The sequence below is a fragment of the Nicotiana attenuata genome, unplaced genomic scaffold, assembly GCF_001879085.1.
Source record: "Nicotiana attenuata strain UT unplaced genomic scaffold, NIATTr2, whole genome shotgun sequence".
Classification (NCBI taxonomy): Eukaryota; Viridiplantae; Streptophyta; class Magnoliopsida; order Solanales; family Solanaceae; genus Nicotiana; species Nicotiana attenuata.
In genome coordinates this window covers 19,240-46,877 of record NW_017673372.1, presented here as the reverse complement: position 1 = coordinate 46,877, position 27,638 = coordinate 19,240, and the positions used below count along the sequence as shown (strand labels likewise).

The 27,638-nt window shown below is 39.9% G+C and overlaps 1 protein-coding gene across 1 annotated transcript; it reads right to left on the bottom strand.

Annotated features, from left to right (window-relative positions):
- Positions 1 to 21,870: 21,870 nt before the first annotated feature.
- On the bottom strand, positions 21,871 to 22,317 carry LOC109216183 (uncharacterized mitochondrial protein AtMg00810-like). The gene has a single exon (XM_019380315.1). It carries the CDS (start codon positions 22,315 to 22,317, stop codon positions 21,871 to 21,873), a length of 447 nt encoding a protein of 148 aa, XP_019235860.1.
- Positions 22,318 to 27,638: the final 5,321 nt, after the last annotated feature.

Genomic DNA, 27,638 nt, shown 5'->3' with positions numbered 1-27,638 from the left:
GGCCACCCTCCCAGGTCGTTTCATTCAGCACTCCAGGCATCCCACGATGTTTCAGGTGGTCGTGGCCTTCAAATACATTATTCTGATCAATTAGCCTATAGTGCACCACCATCTCCTAACAGTACACCTCCGCTCCAGTGTTTTCAGGGTGGTTATTCAGGCTAGCAGTCTCAGCAGCCGAGGTCTTGTTATACTTGTGGCGATTCGAGGCACATTGCCAAATTTTATCCTCGAGTTTTCAGCAGTTCTCAGCATCAGGGTTCTCGTGCCATGATTCCGGCAAAGGGTGTTTCACTGCCCGCTTATCCAGCTAGAGGTAGTGGTCATACAACCTAAGGTGGAGGTCAGGCCGCTAGAGGTGGAGGCCAGCAAGCCAGGGCCCGTCCTCACTACATAGCTGAGAGTGGTGGGGCCCAACCCCTATGCTATGCTTTTCCAGAGTTGCTAGAAGCTGAGTCATCTGACGCGGTCATTACAGGTACGGTTTCAGTTTGCAGTAGAGATGGCTCAGTTCTATTTGATCCGGTTTCTACTTATTCTTACGTGTCATCCTATTTTGCTTTATATTGGTTGTGCCTCGTGATTTCTTAAATGCTCCTGTGTATGTGTCCACACCCGTGGGTGATGCAATTGTTGTAGATCGTGTTTATCATTCATGTGTGGTCACCATTGGGAGTCTTGAGACTCGTTTAGATCTCTTACTTCTCGATATGGGTGATTTTGACACCATTTTGGGTATGGATTGGCTATCACCTTATCATGTTATACTGGATTATCATGCCAAGACGATGATCGTAGCCTTGCCGAGGTTGCCTCGATAAGAGTGGAGGGGGACTCATGGCCATTATACCAGCAGGGTTATCTCTTATGTGAAGGCTTGGCATATGGTCGAGAAGGGGTGTCTAGTCTTTGGCTTATGTTCGTGATTCTAGTACAGAGGTTCCTTCCACGGATTCCATGCTGGTTGTCCGTGAGTTTCCAGAGGTATTTACCGCAGAACTGTCGGGAATGCCACCCGACACAAATATGGACTTCTGTATTGATTTGGCTCCAGGCACTCAACCCATTTCTATTTTGCCATACCGAATGGCCCCGACAAAGTTGAAAGAGTTGAAGGAGTAGCTGCAAGATTTGCTTGATAACGGCGTTATTAGACCTAGTGTCTCGCCCTGGGGTGCGCCAGTGTTGTTTATGAAGAAGAAGGATGGATCGATGAAGATGTGCATAGAGTATGGCCAGTTGAACAAAGCCACCATCAAGAACAAGTATCCATTGCCAAGGATTGATTACTGATTTGATTAGCTTTAGGGTGCCAAGGTGTTTTCAAAGATTGATTTGAGGTCTGGCTACCATCAATTGAGGATTAGGGCATTCGATGTCCCTAAGAAAGCTTTTCGGACTCGATATGGGCATTATGAGTTTCTAGTGATGTCATTTGGGCTGACAATTGCACCAGCAATATATATGGATTTAATGAACCGGGTGTTCAAGCCCTACCTGGATTCCTTTGTGATTGTCTTTATTGATGATATCTTGATCTACTCTCGCAATCAAGGGAAGCATGAGCAGCACTTTCGGATCGTTCTACAAAGCCTGAGAGACAGCCAGTTATATGCTATGTTTTCAAAATGCGAGTTTTGGTTGAGTTCAGTTGCTTTCTTGGGTTACGTTGTATCGCCAGAGGGTATTCAGGTGGAGTCTAAGAAGATTGAGGCAGTTCAAAACTAGCCTAGACCTACTTCAGCCACAGAGATCCGTAGGCAGGTTATTACCGTCAGTTTGTGGAGGGTTTTTCATCTATAGCAGCCCCATTGACTAGGTTGACCCAGAAGGGTGCCCCGTTCAGATGGTCGGACGAGTGTGAGGCAAGCATTCAGATGCTCAAGACTGCTTTGACTACGGCACCGGTGTTGGTGTTGCCCATAGGTTCAGGATCTTATATAGTATATTTCAATGCATCTCGTATTGGACTTGCTGCAGTATTGATGCAGGATGGCAGGGTTATTGCTTATGCGTCACGGTAGCTGAAGATCCACGAGAAGAATTACCATGTTCATGACTTAGAGTTGGCAGCCATTGTTCATGTGCTGATGTTCTGGAGGCATCATCTTCACGGCGTGTCGTGTGAGGTATTCACGGATCATCGGAGTTTGCAGTATTTGTTCAAGCAAAAAGAGCTCAATTTGAGGCAGAGAATGTGGTTGGAGCTATTGAAAGACTATGATATCACCATCTTGGATCATCCCGGGAAGGCCAATATGGTGGCCGATGCTTTGAGTAGGAAGTCAGTGAGTATGGGCAACCTTGCATTCATTCTAGTCGGTGAGAGACTACTTGCATTAGATGTTCAGGTTTTGGCCAATCATTTAGTGAGGTTGGATGTTTCTGTGCCCAGTCGCGTTCTAGCTTGTATAGTCGCTTGGTCTTTGTTATTTGAGTGCATCAGGGAGCGGCAGTATGATGACCCTCATTTGCTTGTCCTTAGGGACACAGTGCGCACAGAAATGCCAAGCAAGTTACGATTGGAGATGATGGTGTTTTGAGGATGCAGGGTCGTGTTTGTGTGCCTAATGTGGATGATCTTCATGAATAGATTCTAGAGAAGGACCACATTTCTCGGTATTCTATTCATCCGGGCGCCGCCAAGATGTATCAAGACCTGCGACAGCATTATTGGTGGAGGAGGATGAAGAAGGATATAGTTGCATATGTAGCTTGGTGTCTAAATTGTCAGCAACTAAAGTATGAGCATCAGAGACCTGGTGGTTTGCATAAGAAGAAAGAAATTCCTGAGTGGAAGTGGGAGCGTATCACTATGGATTTCGTTGTTGGACTCCTACGGACTGAGAGGAAGTTCGACGCAGTTTGGTTCATCGTGGATATGCTGATCAAGTTACCTATTCTTCAGAGTGGTTGGCAGAGATTTATATCCGCGAGATTGTTCGTCTTCACGGTGTGCCCGTGTCTATCATTTCTGATCGAGGTACGCAGTTCACCTCGCATTTTTGGAGGGTTGTACAGCGTGAGTTGGGCAAGCAAGTTGAGTTGAGCACAACATTTCATCCTTAGACAGACGGACCGTCCGAGCACACTATTCAGATATTGGAAGATATGCTACGCGCCTGTGTTATTGACTTTGGAGGCTCTTGGGATCAGTTCTTGCCACTTGTGGAGTTTGCCTACAACAAAAGCTACTTGTCGAGCATCCAGATGGCTCATTGTGAGGCTTTATACAGTAGACGGTGTCGATCACCGATTGGATGGTTTGAGCCGAGAGAGACGCAGTTATTGGGTACAGATTTAGTACAGGATGCCTTGGATAAGGTTAAGATCATTTAGGATAGACTTCGCTCAGCTCAGTCCAGGGAGAAGAGTTATGCCAACCGTAAGGTTCGTGACGCTGCATTCATGGTCGGAGAGAATGTGTTGCTCTGTGTGTTACCCATGAAGGGTGTAATGAGATTTGGAAAGAGGGGCAAGTCGAGTCCTAGGTACATCAGGCTTTTTGAGATTCTCCAGAGAGGGGGTGAGGTGGCTTACAAGCTCGTATTGCCACCCAGTCTGTCAGTAGTTAATCCAGTGTTACATGTGACTATGCTCTGGAAGTATCATGGTGACCCATCCCATGTGTTAGATTTCAGCTCTGTCTAGTTGCACGAGGATTTGACTTATGAGGAGGAGTCGATGCCATTCTAGCCCGGCAGGTTTGTCAGTTGAGGTCGAAGAGTTATCCTTTGGTCCGAGTGCAGTGGAGGGTTCAACTTGTTGAGGAGCTACTTGGGAATCCGAGTCGGCATACGGAGTAGATATCTCTACCTATTCTCCAGTTCAGGTACTTTTCTATGTCTGTTCGAGGATGAACGATTGTTTTAGAGGTGGAGAATGTGATAACCCGATAGGCCATCTTATGTTTTAGACTTAAATTCTGTATTTCAAAGCCTTTAGAACCTCATTTTAGTCTTCCTTGATTTGCATGCGCAATCCGGGTATTGTCCTGTAAGGCTTATTTGTTAAAATCTAATAAAAATAAGAAATTTTGCTTGAAAACTTCATTTGAGTTAACTTTGGTCAATATTTTTGATAAACAGACCCGGATCCATGTTTTGACGATCCTGGTGGGTTCTTATCAAAATATGGGACCTGGGCGTATGCCCGGAATCGAATCGGAGGTCCCTAGTCCGAGTTATGAATTTATTGTTGAAAATTAAAAGTCAGAAAATTTAATGGTGTTTAAGAATTGGTTGATGTTTGGACTTGTTGATATCGGGTCTGTACTTTGGTTCCGGAGCCCGATATAGGTCCAATATAATATTTTGTCTTATCTGTGAAATTGGTGGGAAACGGAGTCGGTTTGACGTGATTCGGACGTTCGGTGGTAAAAATAGTGATTTCAAAGCTTTCATGAAAATTTCATTTGATTTGGTGTTCATTTGTAGTTCTCGGTGTTATTTCGACAATTTGATCACGCGAGCAAGTTCGTATGATATTTTTAGAATTGTGTGCACCTCTGGTTTGGAGTTCCGATGGGCTTGGGTGTATTTTTGGATCTTTGGTTTAGATATTAGTAAAGTTAAGAAATTTAGGAGTTTTACCATGGTAAATATTGGGTTAAGACAACCTCTTATCACTTTTTTGAGTGCGCGAGTAAGTCGGTATCGTGTTTTACTATAGAAATTCATATATGGTTTGTGTCCGGGAAGTTCTAGATGAGTTTCAGGGTGGTTTCGGATCATTATGGAGAAGTTTGGGTTTTGCTGGTTTCTGGTGCGACAGTGTTCATTCGCAATTACGAACCTTTTATCGCAATTGCAAAAACACTGCTCATTCACAAATGCGATGTTTTGTTCGCAGATGTGATACCTACAGCTGAACAGAAGATGACTTACATGGGATTTTTTATTTATTTCCCAAATTTTAAAAACCTAAACAACAAGAGGCGATTTTGCAAAGAACTTTTCTTCCCCAAATCATTGGTAAGTAATCTTAAACTAATTTCTTTCAATCTTTCACTACTTTTTCATAAGATTCAACCAAAAATCTAAGGTTTTCATGGTGAAATTGGGGGTTTTTGGGTAGAAACAAGGGATTTGATAAATTGGAGATTTAGACCTCAAATTGAGGTCGGATTCCAAAACCAATTATATAACCCGGCTCGGGGTGAATGGGTAATCGATGTTTGGTACGAATTTCGTGTTTGGACCAAGCGGTCCCAGGGGCTGACTTTTTAAAAAATGGCCTAAATTGAATTCTTTAAAATTATGGGTAGTTCCTAAGGTTTTATCTGAATTGTTAGGTTGGTAGATTGCTAGATTCTATTGGTCCGGAGGCTTGTTTGAAGGGAAAAGTTGTGGTTGCGCTTTGTGTTTTGCTATTGGAGTGAGGTAAGTGTCGTGGTTAACCTTGGCTTGAGGGATTAGGTATTGTTTGCCTATTTGCTACGTGTTTGGATGTTGAGTACAACGTATAGGTGACAGGACGAGAACCTATGCTTTGTTGTCGAGTCATAGCATGCGAGTGAGTGTTATTCTTGTAAGTCTTGTATTCTTAGATCGTATTTTTCATGCTTAGCCTAGCTATTATTATAGCATGCGAGTGAGTGTCATTCTTGCAACTCTTATTATGTTTTACGGAATTTGGTATTGATTGAGTATTGACTCAAAGTTGAGGTTGACATTGTGGAACTAAATGTTGATGTGAGACTTCTTATTGACATTTCTTGTAACGACCCGGCCGGTCGTTTCATGAGATACCGCTCCGTTTTCCCCATTTTTTCTTCTTTATGTCTTGTTCAGCTCTATTATGTGGTATCGGGTTGGTTTGTTCGGGTTAGAAATGGTTTGGTTGAGTAATGAGACACTTAGTCTCTGAAGTTGGCCTTTTAGTTGGAAAAGTCAACTGGTAGTTGACTTGTGTGAAAACGATCTCAGAATTTGATTTTGATGGTTCGGGTAGCTTCGTTACGTAATTTGGGACTTAGGAGCGTGATCAGAATATGTTTTGGAGGCCCGGAGTAGATTTAGGCTTGAATTGGCGAAAATGGAATTTTGGCGTTTTCCGATTGGTAGCGGAGATTTTTATATAGGGGTTTAAAAATGAAATTAGTGGGATTTAAAGCCTAAAATTGGGGAGTTAGGGCTTGAAATTGGAGATTTTGATTTGAGGATTTGAGGGGTCGTTTGTGGCTGGATTTTGATGTATTTGATATGTATGAACTCGTGAGAGTGTAAGGATTCTAGTTTTGTGATGTTTTTCAGAATCCGAGACGTGGTCGGGGGTCGGGTTTCGCCAATTTCGGGATTTCTTAATGTAATCTAATTATTTTCGCATGGGCTCGTTCCCTTAGCATATATTGATGTTATAATTTTGATTTTGGATAGATTCGACGCGAGTTGAGGCCGAGTCGAAAGGCAAGGGCGTCGCAGAGTAGTATTTCATCCGGTTTGAGGTAAGTAACCATTGTAAATCTAGACCTGAGGGTATGAAACCCCGGTATGTTGTATTGTTTTGATAAATGAGGTGACGCAGATGCCAGGTGACGAGCGTGTGGGCGTGCACCAGTAGGGATTGTGACTTGGTCCGTCCTGTAGCGGCTATTAAGCCGCTTATTTGATTTGAAATCTTATGATAGTCCGTATTTTAGAGACTTATGCTATATTTTGTGCTGAATGCCATGTTTGGGGCCTTTGTGCCGACCGGTTTAGACCCATAGGGGTATTTTTACTACTTCCTCACTCTGTTTGATTTGAAAGCATATCCTCAGTCATGTTTTACCTGCTTATTTGTTTAATCCGGTTTCATTGCTCTACTTCTTCATAAATGAAAACTGTTTGGGCTGAGTTTCCCTGATTTTCACTATGTGCCCGAGTGGTCGTGAGGTTAATGACTGAGAGAGGTTGAGACACCAATGTTAAGGACTATATATACATATTATGGATCGGGTTGCACGCCGCAGCGATATTATACATATATTATGGATTGGGTTGCATGCCGCAGCGATACTTATATGGATCGGGCTGAACACCGCAACGATATGTATTGGATGGGGCTGCGCGCTGCAACGATATGACTCTTGGGCTGTAGGAGCTACTCCGGAGTCTGTACACCCCCAGTGAGCATAGTCGACTATAAACTATGGATCGGGCTGCACACCGCAGCGATTATTACTATTATTATTAGTATGAGATATCTATTGAGCTGGAGTGCTGAGTGTGAGTACTAATTGACGAGAGCTGAGTCACGAGTGACTAAGAGGCTTGCCCGAGGGGCTACACTTATGAGTGATACCTTGCCCGAGGGGCTTGTTTATGACATTTTGTTGTTTCACACCTCCTTTATACTAAATCTCTGTTGAAAAATGTTGAACAAAGGCCTTTAAAAGGATTTCGATTGAAACTGGACTTTTATGAGATTATTGATTATTAAACTGCAGATTTGACTTGATATTTCTGTTGAAATTTCTTATATATGATTTTTAAATGCTCGTCACTGCACTTAGACTATATTTACTTTAGTTACTTACTGAGTTGGCATACTCACGTTACTCCCTGCACCTTGTGTGCAGATCCAGGTGCCCAAGCATCCGAGTGAGAGCTTCCAGCACTCTCAGAGTCGTATCCGGAGATCGCAAGGTAGCTGCACGGCGTTCGCAGCCCTGCCTTCCTCCTTCCTCCTTCCTCCTTCCTATCTTCGTATTTTTGTTATTTTAGACTTATTATGTATTATTCAGACAGTGTTGGGTTGTACCTAGAGGCTCATGACTAGTGACACCGGATTCGGGTTGTGTTAGAATATTTTGTACTGGTTTTTTGCTTATTTCTGTTAGTTTATATATTTCATATGAAGCATTTGAAACTTAATTGATTTAAAAAATGATTTTTTATAAAAAGAACTCGATGTGGTAAATGTTGGTGTGGCTTGCCTAGTACTGTGATAGGAGCCATCACGACGGGTATTTGGGATCGTGACATTTCTATCTCCTTGTTGTTATTGTTCATTGTTTTGGTGAGGGAAAGTGTTAATGCACGACGAGTGATGCCGTGCCATATTTTATGAGTGTTAATGCACGAACGGTACCTATTTGTCTATCTGTCTGGTGAAGAGAGAATGGAAGTGATGTCGTGCCGCCCTTTTGTTTATATGGTGAGGATGAGAGTTAATGCACGAAGGGTGATGCCATGCCGTTTCTATTAATTATTATGGTGAGGTTGAGAGTAAAAGCACGAAGGGTGATGCTGTGAACTTGTCTTTACTGTGTTTAATACATTCATTAGTGCAAAGCATATTGTTTGTTGTGGTTTCTTTACTGTTATAATTTTCATTACCTTGTACTCCCCTCAGCATGTTTCCCCTCCCGTTATTATCTGTTCAGCATCTATTAGTTGTTATTATGCTCGTATATTGTTTAACTGCACAGGTTTATGTATGTGTCTTGTCTTAGCATCTTCACTACTTCATCGAGGTTAGGCTCGACACTTACCAGTACATGGGGACCGTTGTACTGATACTGCAATTTGCACTTTCTGTGCTGACTTCAATTCCACAGGAGACCTAAGGTAGATCTGACGGCGTCCGCAGTCCCTAGAGTCCCCTTCTAGCTGTTTTAGTTTACTGTTTCTTTCGTTTCGAAAACAATTGTATTTTCTTTCAGACATTCATTCGTAGAAAAATCTTAGAAGTTCGTGGATTGTGACTCCAGATTCTGGGTAGTACTATATGTTGAGGCTGTTACAAATTTTGGTACTTTTTAACTTATTATGGTTTAATTGTTGTTAATCCGTAAAATGCTTATGGATTGGCTTAATGATTCTCTAACGTTAACTTGCCTAGCAAGTGAAATGTTAGGCGCCATCACGGTCCCGACTGTAACGACCCGACCGGTCGTTTTGAGTCCTAGCGCTCCGTTCAGCAGTCGGAGGCCATGAACAACTTCACTCCGGGTATTATGACTTGTACGCATGGTCGGAATTAAGTTCCGAGAAGTTCAGAGTTGATATAGAAAGAGAACTCTCATTTGGGAAGCTTAAAGTTGAAAGAATGAACTAGGATTGGATTTTTGAGTAAACGACCTCGGAATCAGGATCTGAAGGTTCCAGCAGGTTCGTATGATGATTTCGGACCTGGGCATATGCCCGGTTCGGGTTTTGGATAACCCGGGAGTGTTTTGGCGCCTATTGTGGAAGTTAGCATTTTAGAAGTAATTTCATAAGTTTGGTTAGAAGTGTATTTTAATGTTATCAATGTCCGTTTGGGATTCGGAGACTGCGCATACCTCCGTATGGTGATTCTGGAGTTGGGAGCGCGATCGGAAGTGAATTCGGAGGTCCGTAGGTCATTTTGGAGCCATTTGGCTAAAGATAGAAATTTGAAGGTTTTTGAGAAGTTTGACCGGAGGTTGACTTTTTGATATCGGGGTCGGAATCCGATTCTAGAAGTTGGAGTAGGTCCGTAATGTCAAATATGACTTTGTGCAAAATTTGAGGTCAATCGGACGTGATTTGATAGGTTTAAACATCGAAAGTAGAAGTTGGAAAGTTCAAAGTTCATAAAGATTGAATTGGGGTGTAATTCGTGATTTTAGCGTTGTTTGATATGATTTGAAGCCTCGAGCAAGTCCGTAATGTGTTTTGGGATTGGTTGGTATGTTTGGTTGGGATCCCGGGGGCCTCGGGTGAATTTCGGGTGATTATCGGATCGAAAATGGATTTGAGAAAAATGCTGAGGTTTGCTGGTTGCTGGTATTTCTGCTTCTGCGAAAAAGGGACCGCAGAAGCGGAATGGGAGCCGCAGGAGCGGTTTATGGTCAAGGCTTGGAGACCGCAGATGCGGCAAGGATCCGCAGAAGCAGGACCACATCTGCGGAGGGAAGATCGCAGAAGCGAAATGAGAGGGAGTTGTAGAAGCGGCTGGTTTTCCGCATCAGCGGAACCGCATCAGCGGTAATATTTTCGCAGAAGCGGAAATGTCTGAAGGCAGAAGCTTGTTTTAAATCGCGATTGGGAGTTCATTTCCCTCATTTTTCATGGATTGGGGCGATTGTTGGAGAGCTTCAAGAAGAGATTTTCGTCGGCTATGCTAAGGTAAGTGATTCCCACCCACTTTTGAGTTAAAAACATAGATTATGTATGGATTTAGGCATGAAAACTAGTGTAAAAATGGAGGTTTTTGGTGGAAACCTAGAAAATGATATTCTTGGAATTTAGCCACGAATTTGAGCATGGAATTAGGAGTAAATTGTATATTTGAGCTAGTGAAGCCATGGGTAAACTTTATCTTCGAAAAATTTCGGATTCCGGGCACGTGGGCCCGAGGGCATTTTGGTCATTTCACTAAGCGGAGTTGGGAATTAGTATAATTTGAATTGTTAACAAGTATTTGAGTAAGTTCTCATTAGTTTGTCATTAATTGGCTAGTTTTGGTGCATTGTGCGTCGGTTCAAGCCTTCGGAGGAATGTAGAATGCCGGTCATGGATCTTCGGAGCGAGGTGAGTCTCCTTTCTAATCTTGTGAGGGGGAATTTACCCCATAGGTGAGTTTAAATTGGTTATGTGCTCCTATTTGTGGGGGCTACGTACGCACGAGGTGACGAGAGTCCGTACGTAGCTACTATTTGCTATTGTCCGGGTAGCTAGGATCCAAAAGCATGAATACTTGAATTAATTGTAAATTCTTGGATAGCTCAAATTGCTTGTGTCACATGGAATTTGTAAATGAACTTCTAAAGAGATTTAACCTTACTTGTAAAATTTTGTTAAACACTCCCTGATAAGTTCTTACTTGATTGATTGAGCATGTTATATTTGGATTAACTGTGAACCCCTATGAGGGTTTGAATTGCTTAAATCACATTAAATTTATAAATGGATCTCTAAAAAGACTTAAGCTTCGCTTCCTCAGATTTTTAAAAGAGAGTTGGCTTTTCTTGGATAATTTCTCCATGTTGACTTATTGACTGACTGTCTATCTGTGTGTGTTTATTTTGGAACGGGCCGAACCCCTCGGCAGATTAATAGATGCATCTATAGGCGCGCCGTCGACCCTCGGCAAGTGCACGTTTACTTTCTGTTGGATCAGGCCGTCGCCTCGGTATGATTTGCGCATGATATCTTTTATATATTGATGCATGAGGAATCTTAAATGATATCATTGCCTTTCATGGCTTGAGATGAACTGATTAAATGAAGAAAAGTAAAATCTTGAAAGTCCTTTGTTAATTGTTAAAAGGTGTCTACCTGTTTTACAGCTTTGTGAATTAGAACATGCTATATGAATCCATGATTTCCACACACGTTTAGTATATTATTATTGGACCGCTAGTGAGTGTCCATGTTGACCATCTCGTCTCTACCTCTTCGGGGTTAGGCGGGATACTCACTGAGTACACATTGATTACGTACTCATACTACACTTCTGTGCATTTTTGTTGCACAGGTATATTTTACATTAGATAGCAGCTCGGATGATTTGGGGACTAGGTGAGCTGCATTGTTCGAGGCGACCCGCAGCTAGTGTAGTTCCCTTCTAGTATTTTATTTATTTATTTCCTGTCCACTGTATTTCGGACAGACATTGTAATTTATTTTCCTTATCAGTAGTTGCTCATACACTTGTGACACCGAGTTCTGGGATGGTTTTTTTGAAAGATGTGTGTGTATACTTATTTCTTAATTTGAATTGAAATAGAGATTGTTTTACATATGAAAAATGGAAGGAAAACTCTTAGATTTTCAAAGGTATTAAAAGAGAATTTAATTGATAATTTAGTTGGCTTGCCTGACAACGGTGTCCGGCGCCATCACGACCCGTAGTGGATTTGGGTTGTGACAGAAGGTGTTAGGCACCCCTCTCGGTCCACAACGGTGGGTCCCGGCCGAACTTATACTTACGAATTAGTCCTTTGAACAGTAGACAGTTTAAACACATATTTGCAAATAAAGGGGGTAAGGTCTTGGACATTATATGACTCAAATAAAGGAAAGACTGAACAAATTGCATACATATAGAAAAGTAAAGTTTAAGCAAAGTGAATTTGGGAAGGAGGGGTCCTAGGTTGGTTAGCCTACAGGATCACCCCACGCAATGCCTGGTAAACACTCCTCAATGAGGGGCTACACGTGACATTAACCGTAGTCATCATATCCCTTTCTACCCAATTCCCTCCCCTTGGTAATAGCCTAAAGCGTTTTAGTAACCTTGAAATGTCCTATGCGTGCACTACCCGTCCCTTTCTCGTGGCCCTGGAGGTATTTTAGGACCTCTATTCTTTGGACAGTTCTAGACTTTCCTAAGGTTTTAAAGGATAAAAATCTAGGCATCAATCAAGAACAGATAGGACTGCATTTAAAGAAACAAGTTATAGGCTCACAATTACCTCCTCAAACATAACAAGTAAGTGTACGTCTTCAAACAACACTCAAATACTTAAGAAAAATCCTAGAACATGACATCTAGGTGAGCAGGGGTTATACAGTATTGAATTAGGACAATGTGTGAGAGATCCTATTTAACTTGCCTACTGATTTAAACCTGTTAAATCTGGACAGCTTTAAGTAGCAAAACACAGTTTCAGAGTTGTAGGATTTAAAATCGCCCTATAGGCTTGCCTAAACGCAGAACAATGATGTCCTAAGAGTATGATAACTACGTTGATGCAGTAAAACAGCGAACAGTTTTAAACGGATACTTGAGATCCCGTAGACATGCTTTCTAGCGGTAGTAAATTAAGGCAGTGTTTGAAAACTCATTTAAAGAAGCAGACAGTTGATTAAACCAATTCAGAAGGAACTAACATGGATTAAACTAACTTGTTTAACTAAATTGATTTTAGGTTCTATAGGCAGGATTTCTGATTTTAATTCCTATAGGCTTGGTATTTAATTTGTTAAGAACTGCTTTTTGAACCTATAGGCATGATTTCTAGTGAGACTGGATGTAAGTACATGCTGTAACAGAAACTAAACTAGATCACTTTACGCTCTATAGGCATGATATCTAATTGTAAAGTTGATTTTAACCCTATAGACATGATTTCTAATGTTGTGAAAGTGAGGCAAACATAGCAAGCATTAATACAATCCTATAGGCATGATATCTACCCGAGTTACCCAACATGTATATAGCTACCCACCCCTTTTCACTAACCACCCCAAAGTTGTTTACAAATAATTATTACAGACCAGCTGAATAAATTACATAAGCAAATAAAGAAAAAGAAGAAGTTAACAATAGGGAGCCTGAAGTAGGCCCAAATGACTTTCCCAAGCCTCCAATAGCCTCAAATGCCAAGGTTCCATAGATAGTATCTTGTCTAGGTGTGTCAGAGTTCCCTAAGGATCTCAAGGATCTTGGGCAGTGCTCACACCTAGACTTTTTCTCAAGCAAGAACTGATTTAAGTGCAGTGTGGAAAGGCCAGCTCTAACATGCCAGAGTTCAGAGAAATCTCAAGGATCTCAAGGCAGTACACATGCCAGAGGGGCAGAACCTAATATTCTAGGAGTAATGTGAGAGTGTATGACATAGTTTTTGTTTTGAAAATAGTTCATAGATGACTTCAGATTCAGAAAAATAGGAAATAACTTGGTGGTAGAAGACAATTTAAGAAGAGTGTCAAGAAGCAGACAATCAATTGGTCATATTCAGATCACCTAACAACAGAACTTCACATGGTAATGAAAGGATTGTGGCACATAAGAATCACTTCAGGGTACAGGGATAGGGATAGTAGAAACATATAGTCACAAACTGCACTTAGGATCTTGGAGACTTAGTAAATAGTTTAGGACATAAATAATAGTTGGCCAATCTTGAACAAGGTTTAAACATGTAGTTTGGACATGCTAAGTAAAGAAGCAAGCAGAGTGCAAAACATGCATTGAAAGGATGGAATTTTAGACATGCTAGGCAAAGAAATAAGCAGGAGAGAGGGCAGAATGCAAAACATACATGGAACAGGACAAAACTTTAGACATGCTGGGCAAAGAGATAAACAAGAATACAAGTTGAAATCACAATTGATGGACTAATGCAGGAATGAAACACATAGGGTTTGATTTTCAAAACTTAATTAGATACATACCAGTTAAGGAGAGCAGACACAAAGTATAGAGCAGTGTAGTGCAATAACTAGCCTTGGCTTACAGCCGGCTAGTTCAATAGAAGTAGCAAGTAACAGAAAAGAGCAGAAAGCGAGAGAGTTTTTGAACTAGTGTTCGTTGTTATTGTCCCCAGAACTTAGAAGAAGAGGAGGTTTATATAGGAATCAGACACTCAACAAATAAGGTAGGAGATCAATTAAGTAGTAAATCAGGGAAGTCACCCATAAATCAGCAAGATCTTCCCTTAATCAAGGGAAAGTTCAATCAACGGTAAACATGCTAGGTATTTAAGGAAAAGAATAAAGTAAAACTTAGGTATAGAATAGGTAATTAAGGGTAAATGCACAGCAGTTTAATTAAGGGAATAAATCAATAATAATCAGCGGAATACAAACAAGGCAAAGAAAACAATTAAGGCAGGTAAATTCAATCAAATTGAGTAAAGAAGTAAGAATCAAAACGTTAAATGGAAAGGGTTCAAATTAAACTTGAAAATAAGGGATTCAGAGTAATCAAGGGTTCCGAAAGTCATGAAAGAAGCAGCATGCTTATATAAAATGAGGTAGAACATGAATAGTCAGGATTTCACACAGTTTTAACAAAACCCATGGTTAGACGTCACTGATTCGAAGAGAAGCATACAAATTTTGCATGAATGGTCAGTATAAACACAAGTTCACAATATCAGTGAAAAGTTGAACTAAGAAAATTCAGTAGAAGCATGCGAGGACAAGTAAATCATGAGAAGTCACAAGAATCCAAGGCAAGAACACAGTTGGAGGTACCAATATCCAAAAACCAAACGAAAAACCCCAAAACATTAGGGTTTTCAGTACAAATGGGGTAGGGTTGCAGCAGGTTCATAAAATTAGGCAAAAAATGTGTGAGAATCAGAAGTTTAAACACAAAGAATCCTCAAACAAAGTTTTAAAAGAAATTCCGAAAACCCTAATTTTAGAAAAAAGATGAAAAAAACACTTGAAATCATACGATTCTTGTAAAGAATCTAAGGGCTTTTGTAAAACACATAAGAAACAAACTCAAATCGTCTTAGATCTGTACAGATCTAGGAGGTTTGGAAAAGAAATTAGGGTTTCGAAGAGAACCATACAGAGATGACGAAACATACTGGAAAACCCTTAGATCGTAGCAAATATAGAACGATTTTACTCAAAATCACATTGGAATGGCCAGGAACAGGCAAGAGATGAACCCTAGATGCAAGTCGACATATCCCTGGTCCCTTGAGGGCCTTAGAGATGGCAAGAATGACACGAGAGAAGCCATTGGAGGCCTAAGAGATGATGAGAGGTCACCGGAGATGGCCATAGATGGAGGTCAGTGAGATTGGACTAGGGTTAGGTTGAGAGCGTTTGAGAGCAGAGGGGTTTTTAGGGCGGCGGGTGTATAGAAAATGATAGGGTTTGGGGGTCTTTTGGGTTTATTTTAGGAAGGATTGATGGTGGTCGTTGATCTTTATGATCAACGACCGGGATTAAAGGGTGTGGGGACCGGATCGGGTACTTAGGGTGTGGGCCGGGTAATTTAATTGAGTACTGGGCTGGTAATTGGGTTAGGTTGGGGTTGGATTGGGGGCTAAAATTGAAATAAAATTAGGTCATATATTAAATAGCCATTTTAATACTATATAATTTATAAGAAATAATGAATGATTTCTCAAAAAATAGTTTCGTGAACTAATATGATTTAAAATAGTTTTTTAACATTTTAAAAATATAAAAGATCATTTTATGCATCAACAATGTAATTATGCATTAATAGGGCTAGTATTGCAAAAATATCAAATTAGCTTAAAAATATAAATGCAATTATAAAAATTCACTAAAAATATTTAAGCAATATTTTGGCATAAATATAGAATTTAGATGGCTAAAGTACCATAAAAATAATTCGAAAGATAATTATTGGAAATTTTATAAGTAAAAAGGAAAGAAATAAATCAATTTGAAGCCTTTAAAATTATAGGAAAATTATAAAAAAAAAACTCATGCATGCTTATATATGCATATATGTTATTTTGAAAGTATATATGTGTATAAAAAATATGTAGGGAAAAATTGGGTATCAGCAGTAATCACCGCCATTGCATGCCCGGTATTGTTCCCACCCTTCGGGTTTACTGCCATATCACTAGGTAAAGCCCCCTTAGGGCGAGTGTTCAAAGATTGCGAAATCTGGCCAAGTCGAACCTCCAAGATTCAGATAGAAGTATTATGGGATGCCAACTGGGCATCAGATTCGGCGTCCTTTTTCATCAGTTGTTCAAACATCATCTCGATCTTTCCCATCTCATTGTTTGACGAGCTAGGACCTTGGGACAGAAATGGAGGCGGGTTGTTTGGTTATTGATACATCGGAGGCCTTTGAAATCCCGGCCCCCGATTCCCTTGATTACCATTATTCCAACCCCCTTGGTTGTTGTTTCCTCCCCAATTGCTATTGTTGCCACCCCAGTTGCCCTGGTTGCCCCAATTTTGATTGTTGTTCCCCAGTTGCTATTTCCCTGTTGGTTTTGATTCCCCCAATTTCCTTGGGATCTCCACTGTTGTTGTTGGTTTGGAGCATTACCCCGTTGTCCTTGGTAATTGTTCACATACTGGACTTCTTCACTTTGATCATCATACCCATCATCTTGGTTGAAACCACTACTACCTTGCTTATATTGATCCGGATTTCCTTGACTTTGTTGACCTCTTTGTCGCCTCTTGTTGACCAACATATTTACCCCTTCCATGGCGTTCACTTGTCTTGGCGCTTGAACTTGCTACAATTGAGCTTTTGCCAACTGGTTCATTGTTGTAGTCAACTCTGCTATTGCTTGGCCGTGGTCATGGAGCTCTTTGTGCAGGTGAATGACGTGGGATCACCTTGTGGCACATTATCTCGGCTTTGCCACGCCGAGGAAGTATCTGCCATCTCATCCAATATCTCACACACCTCAACATAAGGTGTGTTCATAAAGTTTCCCCATGCTAGCCGGTTCACTACACACTGATTGGTGGTGTTGATGCCACGGTAGAATGTTTGCTGGATCACTGCTTCGGTCATGTCATTATTCGGACATTCTTTCACCATCGTTCGATACCTTTCCCAGATCTCATGAAGTGGTTCATTAGGTTCGTGTTTGAAGGCCAGGATCTCATCTCTCAATGTTGCCATATGCCCCGAGGAGAAAAACTTAACTATAAACTTGTCGGCCAACTCATCCCACGTAGTGATGGAATGGTTGGGGAGCCTTTTGAGCCAGTCCAAAGCTTTCCCTCTAAGTGAAAAAGGGAACAATCTCAATCTCAATACATCCTCCGACACATTAGTCTGTTTGCTTCCCCAGCAGGTATCCACAAAGCCCTTGAGAGGTTTATATTCATTCTGACGGGGAGCGCCTGTGAAGTACCCTCGTTGCTCCAATAAAGTCAACATAACATTTGTAATCTGGAAATTGCCCGCGCGGATCGGGGGTGGGACAATTGCACTTGCGTAGCCTTCATTTGGAAGCACCCGAGGAGCCACTCGCGGAGGAACTGGGGGAGGGTCAGGAATGTTGTCATTGGCCTGGCGGCCCCTTCTTTGAGCTTGAGGTACTAGAGGGACCTCATCTTCAGCATTATCATCTACCTCCTCCCCCGGAACATTTCCAATAGGATCATCGTTTGACATGTTGTACCTGAATCGATTAACTCACACAAGTTAGTAAAACAGAAGGAAAGAAAAACAAGACAAAAAACTAGTCAGATAGATAGCCAAAACCGTTTAGCTCGGCGCCAAAAAGCGATCGATTCCAACCCTATACCACTATAAAATGGCAAAGAGTGGTCGATGCAGCTTTTACTCGAAAGGTCGGGATCGATATCCACAAGGAGCTAATGTTGGTTGGGAACTAGGTTTCTATCCAATCTAGCTATGCGTGTTGTTCTTAATTGCACTTCTAACCATGCTTTGTTTTGTTTCTATTCTACTTTTATGCTAATGATGTTGAAAGTAATCTAAGTATAATATTTTTGTAAGGGTTTTCTCAATTGATAAAAAGCACTAGGGAAGTGACTTACACCTCGGTGAGTATCTAACGGGGTCTAAAACTTAGGACAAACTTGTTGTAATTGGGATCATGATATAACTATTGCACATAATTACTCACTCTATACCTCTCGGTAGTTCGAGTGACTTTGCCCAAATTGGCTTTCTCAAGCCTAATTGGGTGTCCAAACAATGCAAGCAAAATTGGCTCAAGTCGGGTATTACTGTCTCTAGGTTTAACCCTTTAATTGGGGCTATCAATCTCTTGAATACACCCCAATTCCTTATTAGCCTGAATTTCCTAGACTTAGACTCTCTTTCTCAAGAAGAGTCTAAGTCATATAGGCACGAATCAGTGTTTGCAACCACCAATTCAACAGTTAAAGCATGAATCAAGCTAAATATCATTAACCCATAAATAATTAAGCCCTAAAATTGAAGACCCATTAAATACCCACACTAGGGTTGGGTCACAACCCTAGCTAATGGGTTTAGCTACTCATAATCAAGGTAGAAATCAAAGATGGAGATGAAATATAACCCATAAAAAGTAATTACAAGAGTAAAATCTAAGATTAATGGTTAAAGATGCTCTAAAATTACTCAAAATAGCTAAGTATGGCGGTTCACGTGTTTCTCAAAACAAAAGCTGACCTAAAAATGTTAAAAAGAACTATTTATACACAGCTGAAATTTCCGGACAAAAATACCCCTACGGAGGTTCCGCTGACAGCGTAATAATGGGCGCCTCAGCGCTTGAACTTTCGCGGCCGCACAAAAGCAAGCGCGGACCGCAGTTCTTCTCTCTTGGATTGGGTTTGGACTTGATTTCGCTGGGAGCGTAAAAGCAACCGCCTCAGCGTTGTCTTCAACCGCGGCTGCGTAATATCTTCGCGGAGCGCGCTCTTCATTTGAGCTCAAATTTCCAGTCCTCTGATTCACATTTTCGCCCTCTGCGCTATTTGGACCGCGGCCGTGGCAAGTATTTTGCTACTGCGCTATTTCACCACGGGCAGCGATGTTTGTTGTGCCCAAACTTGCCTTCTCTGAACCTCAATGCCGCTGAGAGCGTAATTATGGTCGCCTCAGCTGTGGACCTTCCGCGGCCGCACTATTTCATCGCTGTCAGCGCTTTTAGCTTAGCTTTGAACTTGTGCAGGTTTAACTCCTTTATGAGCTGGTTATGACTTTCTTGCTTCATTTTGGCCAAACCTTGCAGCCAAGCACAATAAGTCAGTTTTCGTGAATACTTTTACAGATTCTTAATCTAAAACCTATGCAAAAGGGAGCATAAAATAGGCTAGAATCCCTACTTATCATTGCTACATGTTAGTTTTCCCTTTGTTGAAATGTTCCCTTTATGCCAGCATTCTCTTCTGTGGTTATTCCTTGTGAGCTGGTCCTACCGATTCTTTGTGATTTACAGTTCTTGAGTTGACTTACTTGTCGTACCTTGTATTATTGTCATTGTTGGTGTTGTACTTGTTGTGGTGATGTACGAGTTTTCTGTCGTGCTATAATTGTATTCTCTTTGGTTGCGCTGCATATTTACTTTGGGACTACGGAACGGTATTCCGGAAGATCCCCCTGCACATTTACGTTTAGGACTATGGGACGGTATCCTGGGAGATCCCCTGTTCTGTGTATTTACTTTGGGACTACGGAACGGTATTCCGGGAGATCCCCCTGCACATTTATGTTTGGGACTACGGGACGGTATCCCGGGAGATCCCCCTGTACTGGATATTTACTTTGGGACTACGGAACGGTATTCCGGGAGATCCCCCTGCACATTTATGATTTGGACTACGGGACGGTATCCCGGGAGATCCTCTGTACGTTTACCTTTGGGATTACGGGACGGTATCCTGGGAGATCCCCTGTTATTATCACTGTGTTCTGAGCTGTTATTTTTATTGATCTTATCCCAGTGTAAACAGTATATGTGCTGTTTGTTCTTGTCCTTATGCTTACTAGCTGGTATGAACTATGTTAGGACACTTGCACAAGCATACACGTGGCTAAGCACCCTTATCGGATAGGAGGCTCCTTGAGATTGCTGAGTATAGACGCACACCCTTGTTTATTTGCCTTCCATGTGAGAATAACTCTTTTGGGTACGTGAGTTGTCAGTATGATTATGAGGTGTGATGAGGGCACAGGATGCCAAGTGTTAGGGTTCAGGTATTGAGACCCGTATTGTATGATTATGAGATGAGGTGTCACAGGGTGACTTATATTCGAAGGATATTTATTTAAGGGTTATATTCGAAAGGTATTCATTTTTAGAGAACTACTTTGGAAAAATATTTGCTTGAAGGAAGTATATTTCGAAATGTTTTTATCAACTGAAAGATTTGACTAACTGATTGAAGTTGTTGGCTATGACCTAATGTGAAAAACTACCGTAGTTGCTGAGTTATGACTTGTCCTTACTGTAATTGTGATTTCGAATTTGGGTTGTATTTCCGTTCACTTTTATGTGCTTTATTATGGTGTTTCGCTATTACTTGCTGTTTTCTTTCCTTATTGTAGTTACTCTATTGTTAGCAGTATCGCTTAGTCTTTATATAGATATCATGTTCGGTTGTTTCTATACCTATACTTGTTCTGCTTATTAGACCAGTGAGTGTATTGACTGTTCCTCGTCACTACTCCACCGAGGTTAGTCTTAATACTTACTGGGCACCGCTGTGGTGTGCTCATACTACACTTCTGCACTTTTTTTTGTGCAGAACCAGGTATTGTTCGATAGTAGCTATGCAGATTCTTGCCGAGGAGGCTCAAGGTAGCCCTGCTACTACGTTCGCAGGCTTCGGAGTCACCTTCCTATTTTATATTCACACTGTTGTACTTATTTTCATACGGTTGTGTTTAGAAGTTGTAGCGAAACCCTGTAGAGCTTATGACTTGTACTATCGGGTTTTGGAAATTTTAAATTTGTAGAGATTTCTGCTTCAAGACTGTTAAATTTCATTTATTATTGTGGTATTTCGGTATGAGTTAGGCTTACCTAGTCCCTAAGCCTAGGTGCCATCACGATACCTAAACGGAGGAAAAGTGTGGTCGTGACAAGTTGGTATCAGAGCTCTAGGTTCATAGGTGCTACGAGTCATAAGCGAGTTTAGTAGAGTCTTACGGATCGGTACAGAGACGCCTGTACTTATCTTCGAGAGGCTACGGAACTATTAGGACAATCTCACTTCCTTCATTTCTATCGTGCGAGCTTATTGATCTCGGAGTTTGAACTTTTATCCTTCCATTCTCTTACTGACGGTGAGGACACGAGCTGCTGTTATCGATGACGCTGCTCCTGGAGCAAATATCGCTAGAGGCAGAGGCCGACGAGGAGTACGTGTCACAGCTAAACCATATTCCAGAGCAGCGAGTTCACGTTGGTCAGGTTCCAGGTGTCAGGGCGACACAACTTGTTGTCCCAGTTCAGCTCATAGTCAGGGCAGCAGTATTTGAGGAAGGGCAATTTAAATTTGCAAGGTTCAAGGACTATGATCCTCCTACATTCAGTGGTTGGGCTTCAGAGAGCGCAGGAGTTTATTAAGCAGTGCTGTCGCATCCTCCGTACTATGGGTATTGTTGAGACGACTGGGGTTGCTATTACTACGTTCCAACTTAAGAGAGCGGCTTACCAGTGGTGGCGGGCATATGATTTGGGTAGCCGGCCGATGCAGCTTCACTTACATGGGTTCAATATTCAGAGATGTTTTGAGAGAGTTTGTACCTCAGTCACTTCGGAATGCATGGAACACATAGTTTGAGCAGCCGCATCAGAGCACAAGCTGCCCAATCTGCATCACAGTATGTTGTGATGGTTGTATTATATTGACTTGATAACAGTATACCTTGTCCAGGATTGTTTTTCACATGCTTCACAATTCTTAAGGCAGCTTCCATATGAGATTTCTTTGGTTGTTGAAGAAATTGACTTAGAGTTTGAACTCCATAAGTTATATATGGTCTAGTGACAGTTAGGTACAAAAGTTTACCTATTAACCTTTGATAGGCTGTCTGATCTACAGCAGGATCTTCAACTGATCTTTCATCCTTTGAGATGTGCTCATCATACTGTTTTGTTGTAAGTTTAGTATTGATATCAATTGGTGTAGTTGAGGGTTTTGCTGCAGTTAATCCAACTTCTGCTATGAGTCCTAATGTGTATTTCCTCCGATGCATAACAATACCTTTGTTGGACCTAGCAAATTCTAATCCCAGAAACTACCTTAACTCTCCCAAGTCTTTCATTTTGAAGATGTTCTGTAGAGAGGTTTTGTGTCCTAAATCAGCTTTAAACTGCTTCCAGTAACTAGCATATCATCAACATAGATCAGTACTAACACCATACCTTCTTCTGTTTTCCTTATGTATAAGGAATGATCAAACTGACTTTGTTTAAACTGTAAGTTGTTCAAAAGAGCTTCAGATAGTTTCAAGTTCCATTACCTAGGAGCTTGTTTTAATCTATATAAGGATTTAGTGAGTCTGCATACTCTCTTCTCCCCCTGGCTCCTAAATCCTTGTGGTAAATCCATGTAGATTTCATCAAATAGACCACCTTGTAAGAAGGCATTGTATACATTCATTTGATGTATATGCCATTGCTTAGCTGCTGCCAGAGCTAATATTATTCTAACAGTCACCATTTTTACAACTGGTGAGAGTGTTTCTTGGTAGTCAATTCCTTCTTGTTAGATATAACCTTTTGCAACCAATCTAGCTTAAATCTCTCTATCTCTCCGGATGCCTTGTATTTGATTTTATATACCCATTTGCAGCCTATAGTCCTGTTGTGCTTGTAACTCCCCCTCGGTTGTGCTATGGTTGTTCTGATATGTCTGTGCCTCCCCCTCAGTTGTATTGTGATTTTGGAAGTCATGTATTGACTAAGAATTGTAGTTCTCTTCTGTAATGTCATTAGTTGTAGATGAATTCCCTGAATTATCACCATTGTGACCTGCATCAGCTTGTGTATCAACCCTTTGTTCAAAAAAAGATTTCTGAATTGTCTATGTATGACCCTACATTTGTTGTAGTGTCTATAAATATAGGTATTGAAGAAGAATTTGTTCTTTTAAATGGACAGACATTTTCCTTGAATATTACATCTATGTTGATGAAGAATGATCTATTTTGTAGATCATATAGAACATAGCCTTTATGAACTTCTGAATATCCCATATATACATATACCCTTGATCTAGACATTAGCTTGTCCTGTTCCTGAACTGCTTTAGCAAAACATAGACAGCCTGTCACTCTTAAGTGATTTAGAGAAGGTTTCCTGTTATGCAGCCTTTCATAAGGAGATATGTTTTTAATTACTGATCTAGGTAACCTGTTAAGAATGTATACTGCAGCCAGAATGCAGTGACCCCAGAACCTTATGGGAATATTGGCTTGCAGTCTTATAGCTCTTGTTATTTCTAGAATGTGTCTGTGCTTTCTTTCTGCTACTCCATTCTGTTGAGGAGTGTAAGCACAAGTTCTTTGATAAACCATCCTAAGATTTTTGAATAATTGCTCACACAAGGAATTTACAAACTCTGTGCCATTATCTATTCTAATAACCTTGATGACCTTATTAAATTGAGTCTTGACAAAACTGAAGAAATGTTGTAGGCATTGATATACATCTGATTTTTGTTTAAGAAGAAACACCTATGTCATTCTACTGTAGTCATCTACAACTGTAAGAAAGTACTTATTACCATCAAATGTAGTTATTATGTATGGACCCCATAGGTCTACATGAATCAAATCAAAACAGTACATGCTTCTGATATCACTAGAGGGAAATTGCAATCTAGTTTGCTTAGCACAGGGACAGATTATGCATTTATCTATTTTATCTCTGATATTTTGTACACTAATAGGCAGCATTTTCTTCATTACTATAACAGACACATGTCCAAATCTTTGATGCCATAACTCCACATTGATCTGATCTGCTTCACCAGCTGTTAATCCCTTTGCAGCATACTCAGCCCTTTGCCTATTCCTTGCCAGTCTAGCTAGTAGTATGTATACTCCTCTTACTTCTTTACCAATCCCCCTCACCTTTCTAGTGAAGAGATCCTGAAAAACACAAAAATCAGAAAAAAAAAATATTGCAGCACACTGTAGTTCTTTTGTCTTTTTTGAAACTGAAAGAAGATTATATTTAAATTGAGGCACATGAAAGATATTAGATATAGTGCTCTTATCAGAAATTGAACTTGCCACTGTATGTGTAACCAGTAACACATCTCCATTAGGCAACAAAACTGTCTTAGGGTTGGCTGTCTGAACTATAGTTGACTTATTTAGAAGATAAGTATCAGACACCATGTGATTTGTTGCACCAGTGTCTATGATCCATTCTTGAGAGCCGTTTGAAACCAACAATGTTGTATCAGTATCTGTACCTGTTGAATCTTCATTGTTAGTGCCTGTTGAGATTACTCCTTTATTCAACAGATGCACAATCTGATCATATTGATCTTTTGTGAATGTGTAATTTCCCAGCTGATTTGCAACTGCTTCCAGTCCTTGACCATAAGACATCTGACTTCCACAGGTAGACTGATTTATACATTAGCATTTTTGCCATATGCACCAGTAGGTACATCAGAATTCTGATTTTGATTATCAACATTCTCATTCAGAATGTTGACATTATGAGTTGCATTATATCCTCCTCTCTTCTTTTGTCTGGGCTCTGGAGGATATCCAACAAGTTTATAACAGTTTTCTTTCATATTGCCTTTCATCTTGCAATAATCACATTGAACATTGAAGTTTTTCTTGAACCTTTGGCCTTGACCACCTGCACCATGTCTAGTATACATTGCAACTTCAAAATTTCTTACAAGATTGGCTCCAAGAATCCCAGAATTAGCTGCTACAGATTTTTGACTCTCATCAACTATTAAGGCATAGGCTTGATTCATAGTAGGTAAAGGAGTCTTCATAAGTATTTGACTCTGAGCTTGTGAATAGGACTCATTTAGCCCCAGTAGGAACTGATATAGCCTTAACTTCTGTAGATAGTTAACAAAATCCCTTGATTTAGGACAGTCATACCCAGGTGCAGGAACCAAAGCCTCAAATTCTTCCCAAAGATCTTTAAGTTTTGAGAAATATACCGAGACAGATGCAGACCCTTGAGTTAAGCTGGCTATTTCTTTATGTAAATTGAAAGTTCTTGAACCATCAACTTTATTGAATCTTTCAGCTAAGTCTTCCCAAACAGTTTGAGCACTGGAGGCATACATAATACCTCCAAGAAGACCTTTTGCCACAGAATTCATCAACCAAGCTAGAACAATGCCATTTACTCGTTCCCAATGATTTTCCATCGAATCTGGGAACTTATCCTTACTGCATGTACCATCAACCATGCCAAGTTTATTCCTACCTAATAAAGCAACTCTCATAGATCTATTTCAAATAGAATAGTTTTCAGTACCTGTTAATTGAAATGAAATGATTTGAATTCCACTAACATCAGCAGGGGAAAGAAAAAGGGATGATTGTAACTGACCCCAGTTGCTGGATTCACTTGATTTCCAGTATTTAGCCCAGAATTTAGATATGGTATTCCTTCGTTTATCGCCATTTTCGATTTCTTTGATTCTTTATCAAGAATTCAACACCCAATTTGTACATGCAGAATTTTCAGAACAAGAATTTTCACTCGATTGTAACATACAGAACAAGAATTTTAGAGAAAGAATGCCGAAGAAGAATTTCAGATCACGAGCTTCAAACTTACGAGCATAAGCTCTGATACCATGTTGTAAATTGAGAGGAAGAAAGAGATAGAGTAGAGAGATACAGAGAGAGATGATAGAGAGGAAGAAAGAGTACTTTCATTACTCAAAAAACTGAGTTTTGTGTGTATACACTCGTTTATATATACAAATGATTAACTAATCTCTTAACTACTAATCTAACAACTTAACTAACTGATGAACGCCAATAACTAACTTTAAGAGGTGAAATTACAGTACTACCCTTATATCATTTAACAAACTGAAAGCGATCTGAAGTGACAGTAGCGTAATAATAACTTGGAAGAAGACAATCCAAGTCGACCAAATTGAAAACGTAACTGTTTTGATTTTTTCTTTTTTAAATCACTTGTCTTTATTTTCTGAGTTTATAAAAGTCTATATTAATTTATTGTGTTAAGTGCTTAAATTCATTTACATATTATTCGTGCCACCTCCAATTCAGATAGTTAAATTCACGCACTTAAGATCTCATTTCTCGTGCTTTTAGTGCTCTACTTCTTCTTGAAAAAAGAATATGCTAGTTTAATTTTACCAATGTCGACTTTCGAACTCAAATGAATTATTCAGTTTTTATACAATCTTCGGAACTAGATATCTAAATATCTTTAAGTTTACACGTAAATAATTATACTAGCGTTTATTAAAAACTATTATTTCTGCAAATATGGAGTATTGAGTATTGGTATTCGGTTTGATAATTGCCAACTTCATGTGTTTTAGAGTTGAAAAATGGCTCAGATAGTTACTTAACTTTGGAAAATTGCTCATCAAAATCATATAATTTTCTTTTATCTTTAAAAAATCACTCAATTTTACTCAATGCATTTAAATGTTTTTTTTTTTTACCGAATTATGTACTTTCCGGTGAGATTTAGCGACTTGGAAAAACTTAATTTAAGAAGAAAGTTATTAAAATACTTACATTAAAACCTTAACTATTTTAAAACTCAATCTACTCGTTTACCCAGTACCTGACCTGTCCCATATATATGGATCGAGTTTTAACATGTTCTCTGCTCTATATGCAATTGTTTAGGCATATCGTTGTCAAATCTTAAGTTTCAAATATCACAACCCAACATGGAGCATGCTTTAACTTACTATTATTTTTCCAAATATTTCGTGGGCGTTTGGACATAAAAATTGTTATATTCCGAAAAAAAGTAAATTTTTTCTTCAAGTGAAAATGATATTTGAAAATTAGAGTTATGTTTGGACATGAATACAATTTTGGGTTGTTTTTGAATTTTTGTGAGTGATATGAAGTGAAAATTTTGAAAAACAGCTTTTGGGAGTTTTTAAAATTTTCGAAAATTTTCGAAATTCATCTTCAAGTGAAAATTGAAAAATTTATGGTCAGATTCCAAAAAAAAAAGTTGAAAAAATTTGTATGGCCAAACGGGCTCGAATAATCTATTTCCTCCCCCTTTAGATCTTCTCGTCTTTTTAAAGCTAAAATAGCTCATGTGAATCTACTTTATTGGCCGCTGTTCCGTTAAGTGGTTCTGATATTGTGATTTAAAGTTTAAGTATGGTCACCAACATAGTATAGATTCTTTTGCTATTTGACCTATTATAACATGTAATTTTTCGTATCAAGCCTAATATGATGATAATCTGAAAAATAAACTTATAATTAGTTAAGTTAAACTAAAAGTGTAATTATTTTTTGTGATGATTAGTTTGTTTTTAAGAAAGATATATATAAAGATAATATATATA

What these genes read in the sequence shown, in the direction of transcription:
- LOC109216183 (XM_019380315.1), bottom strand. Translation starts at nt 22,317, where the DNA reads ATGCATCGGAGGAAATACACATTAGGACTCATAGCAGAAGTTGGATTA.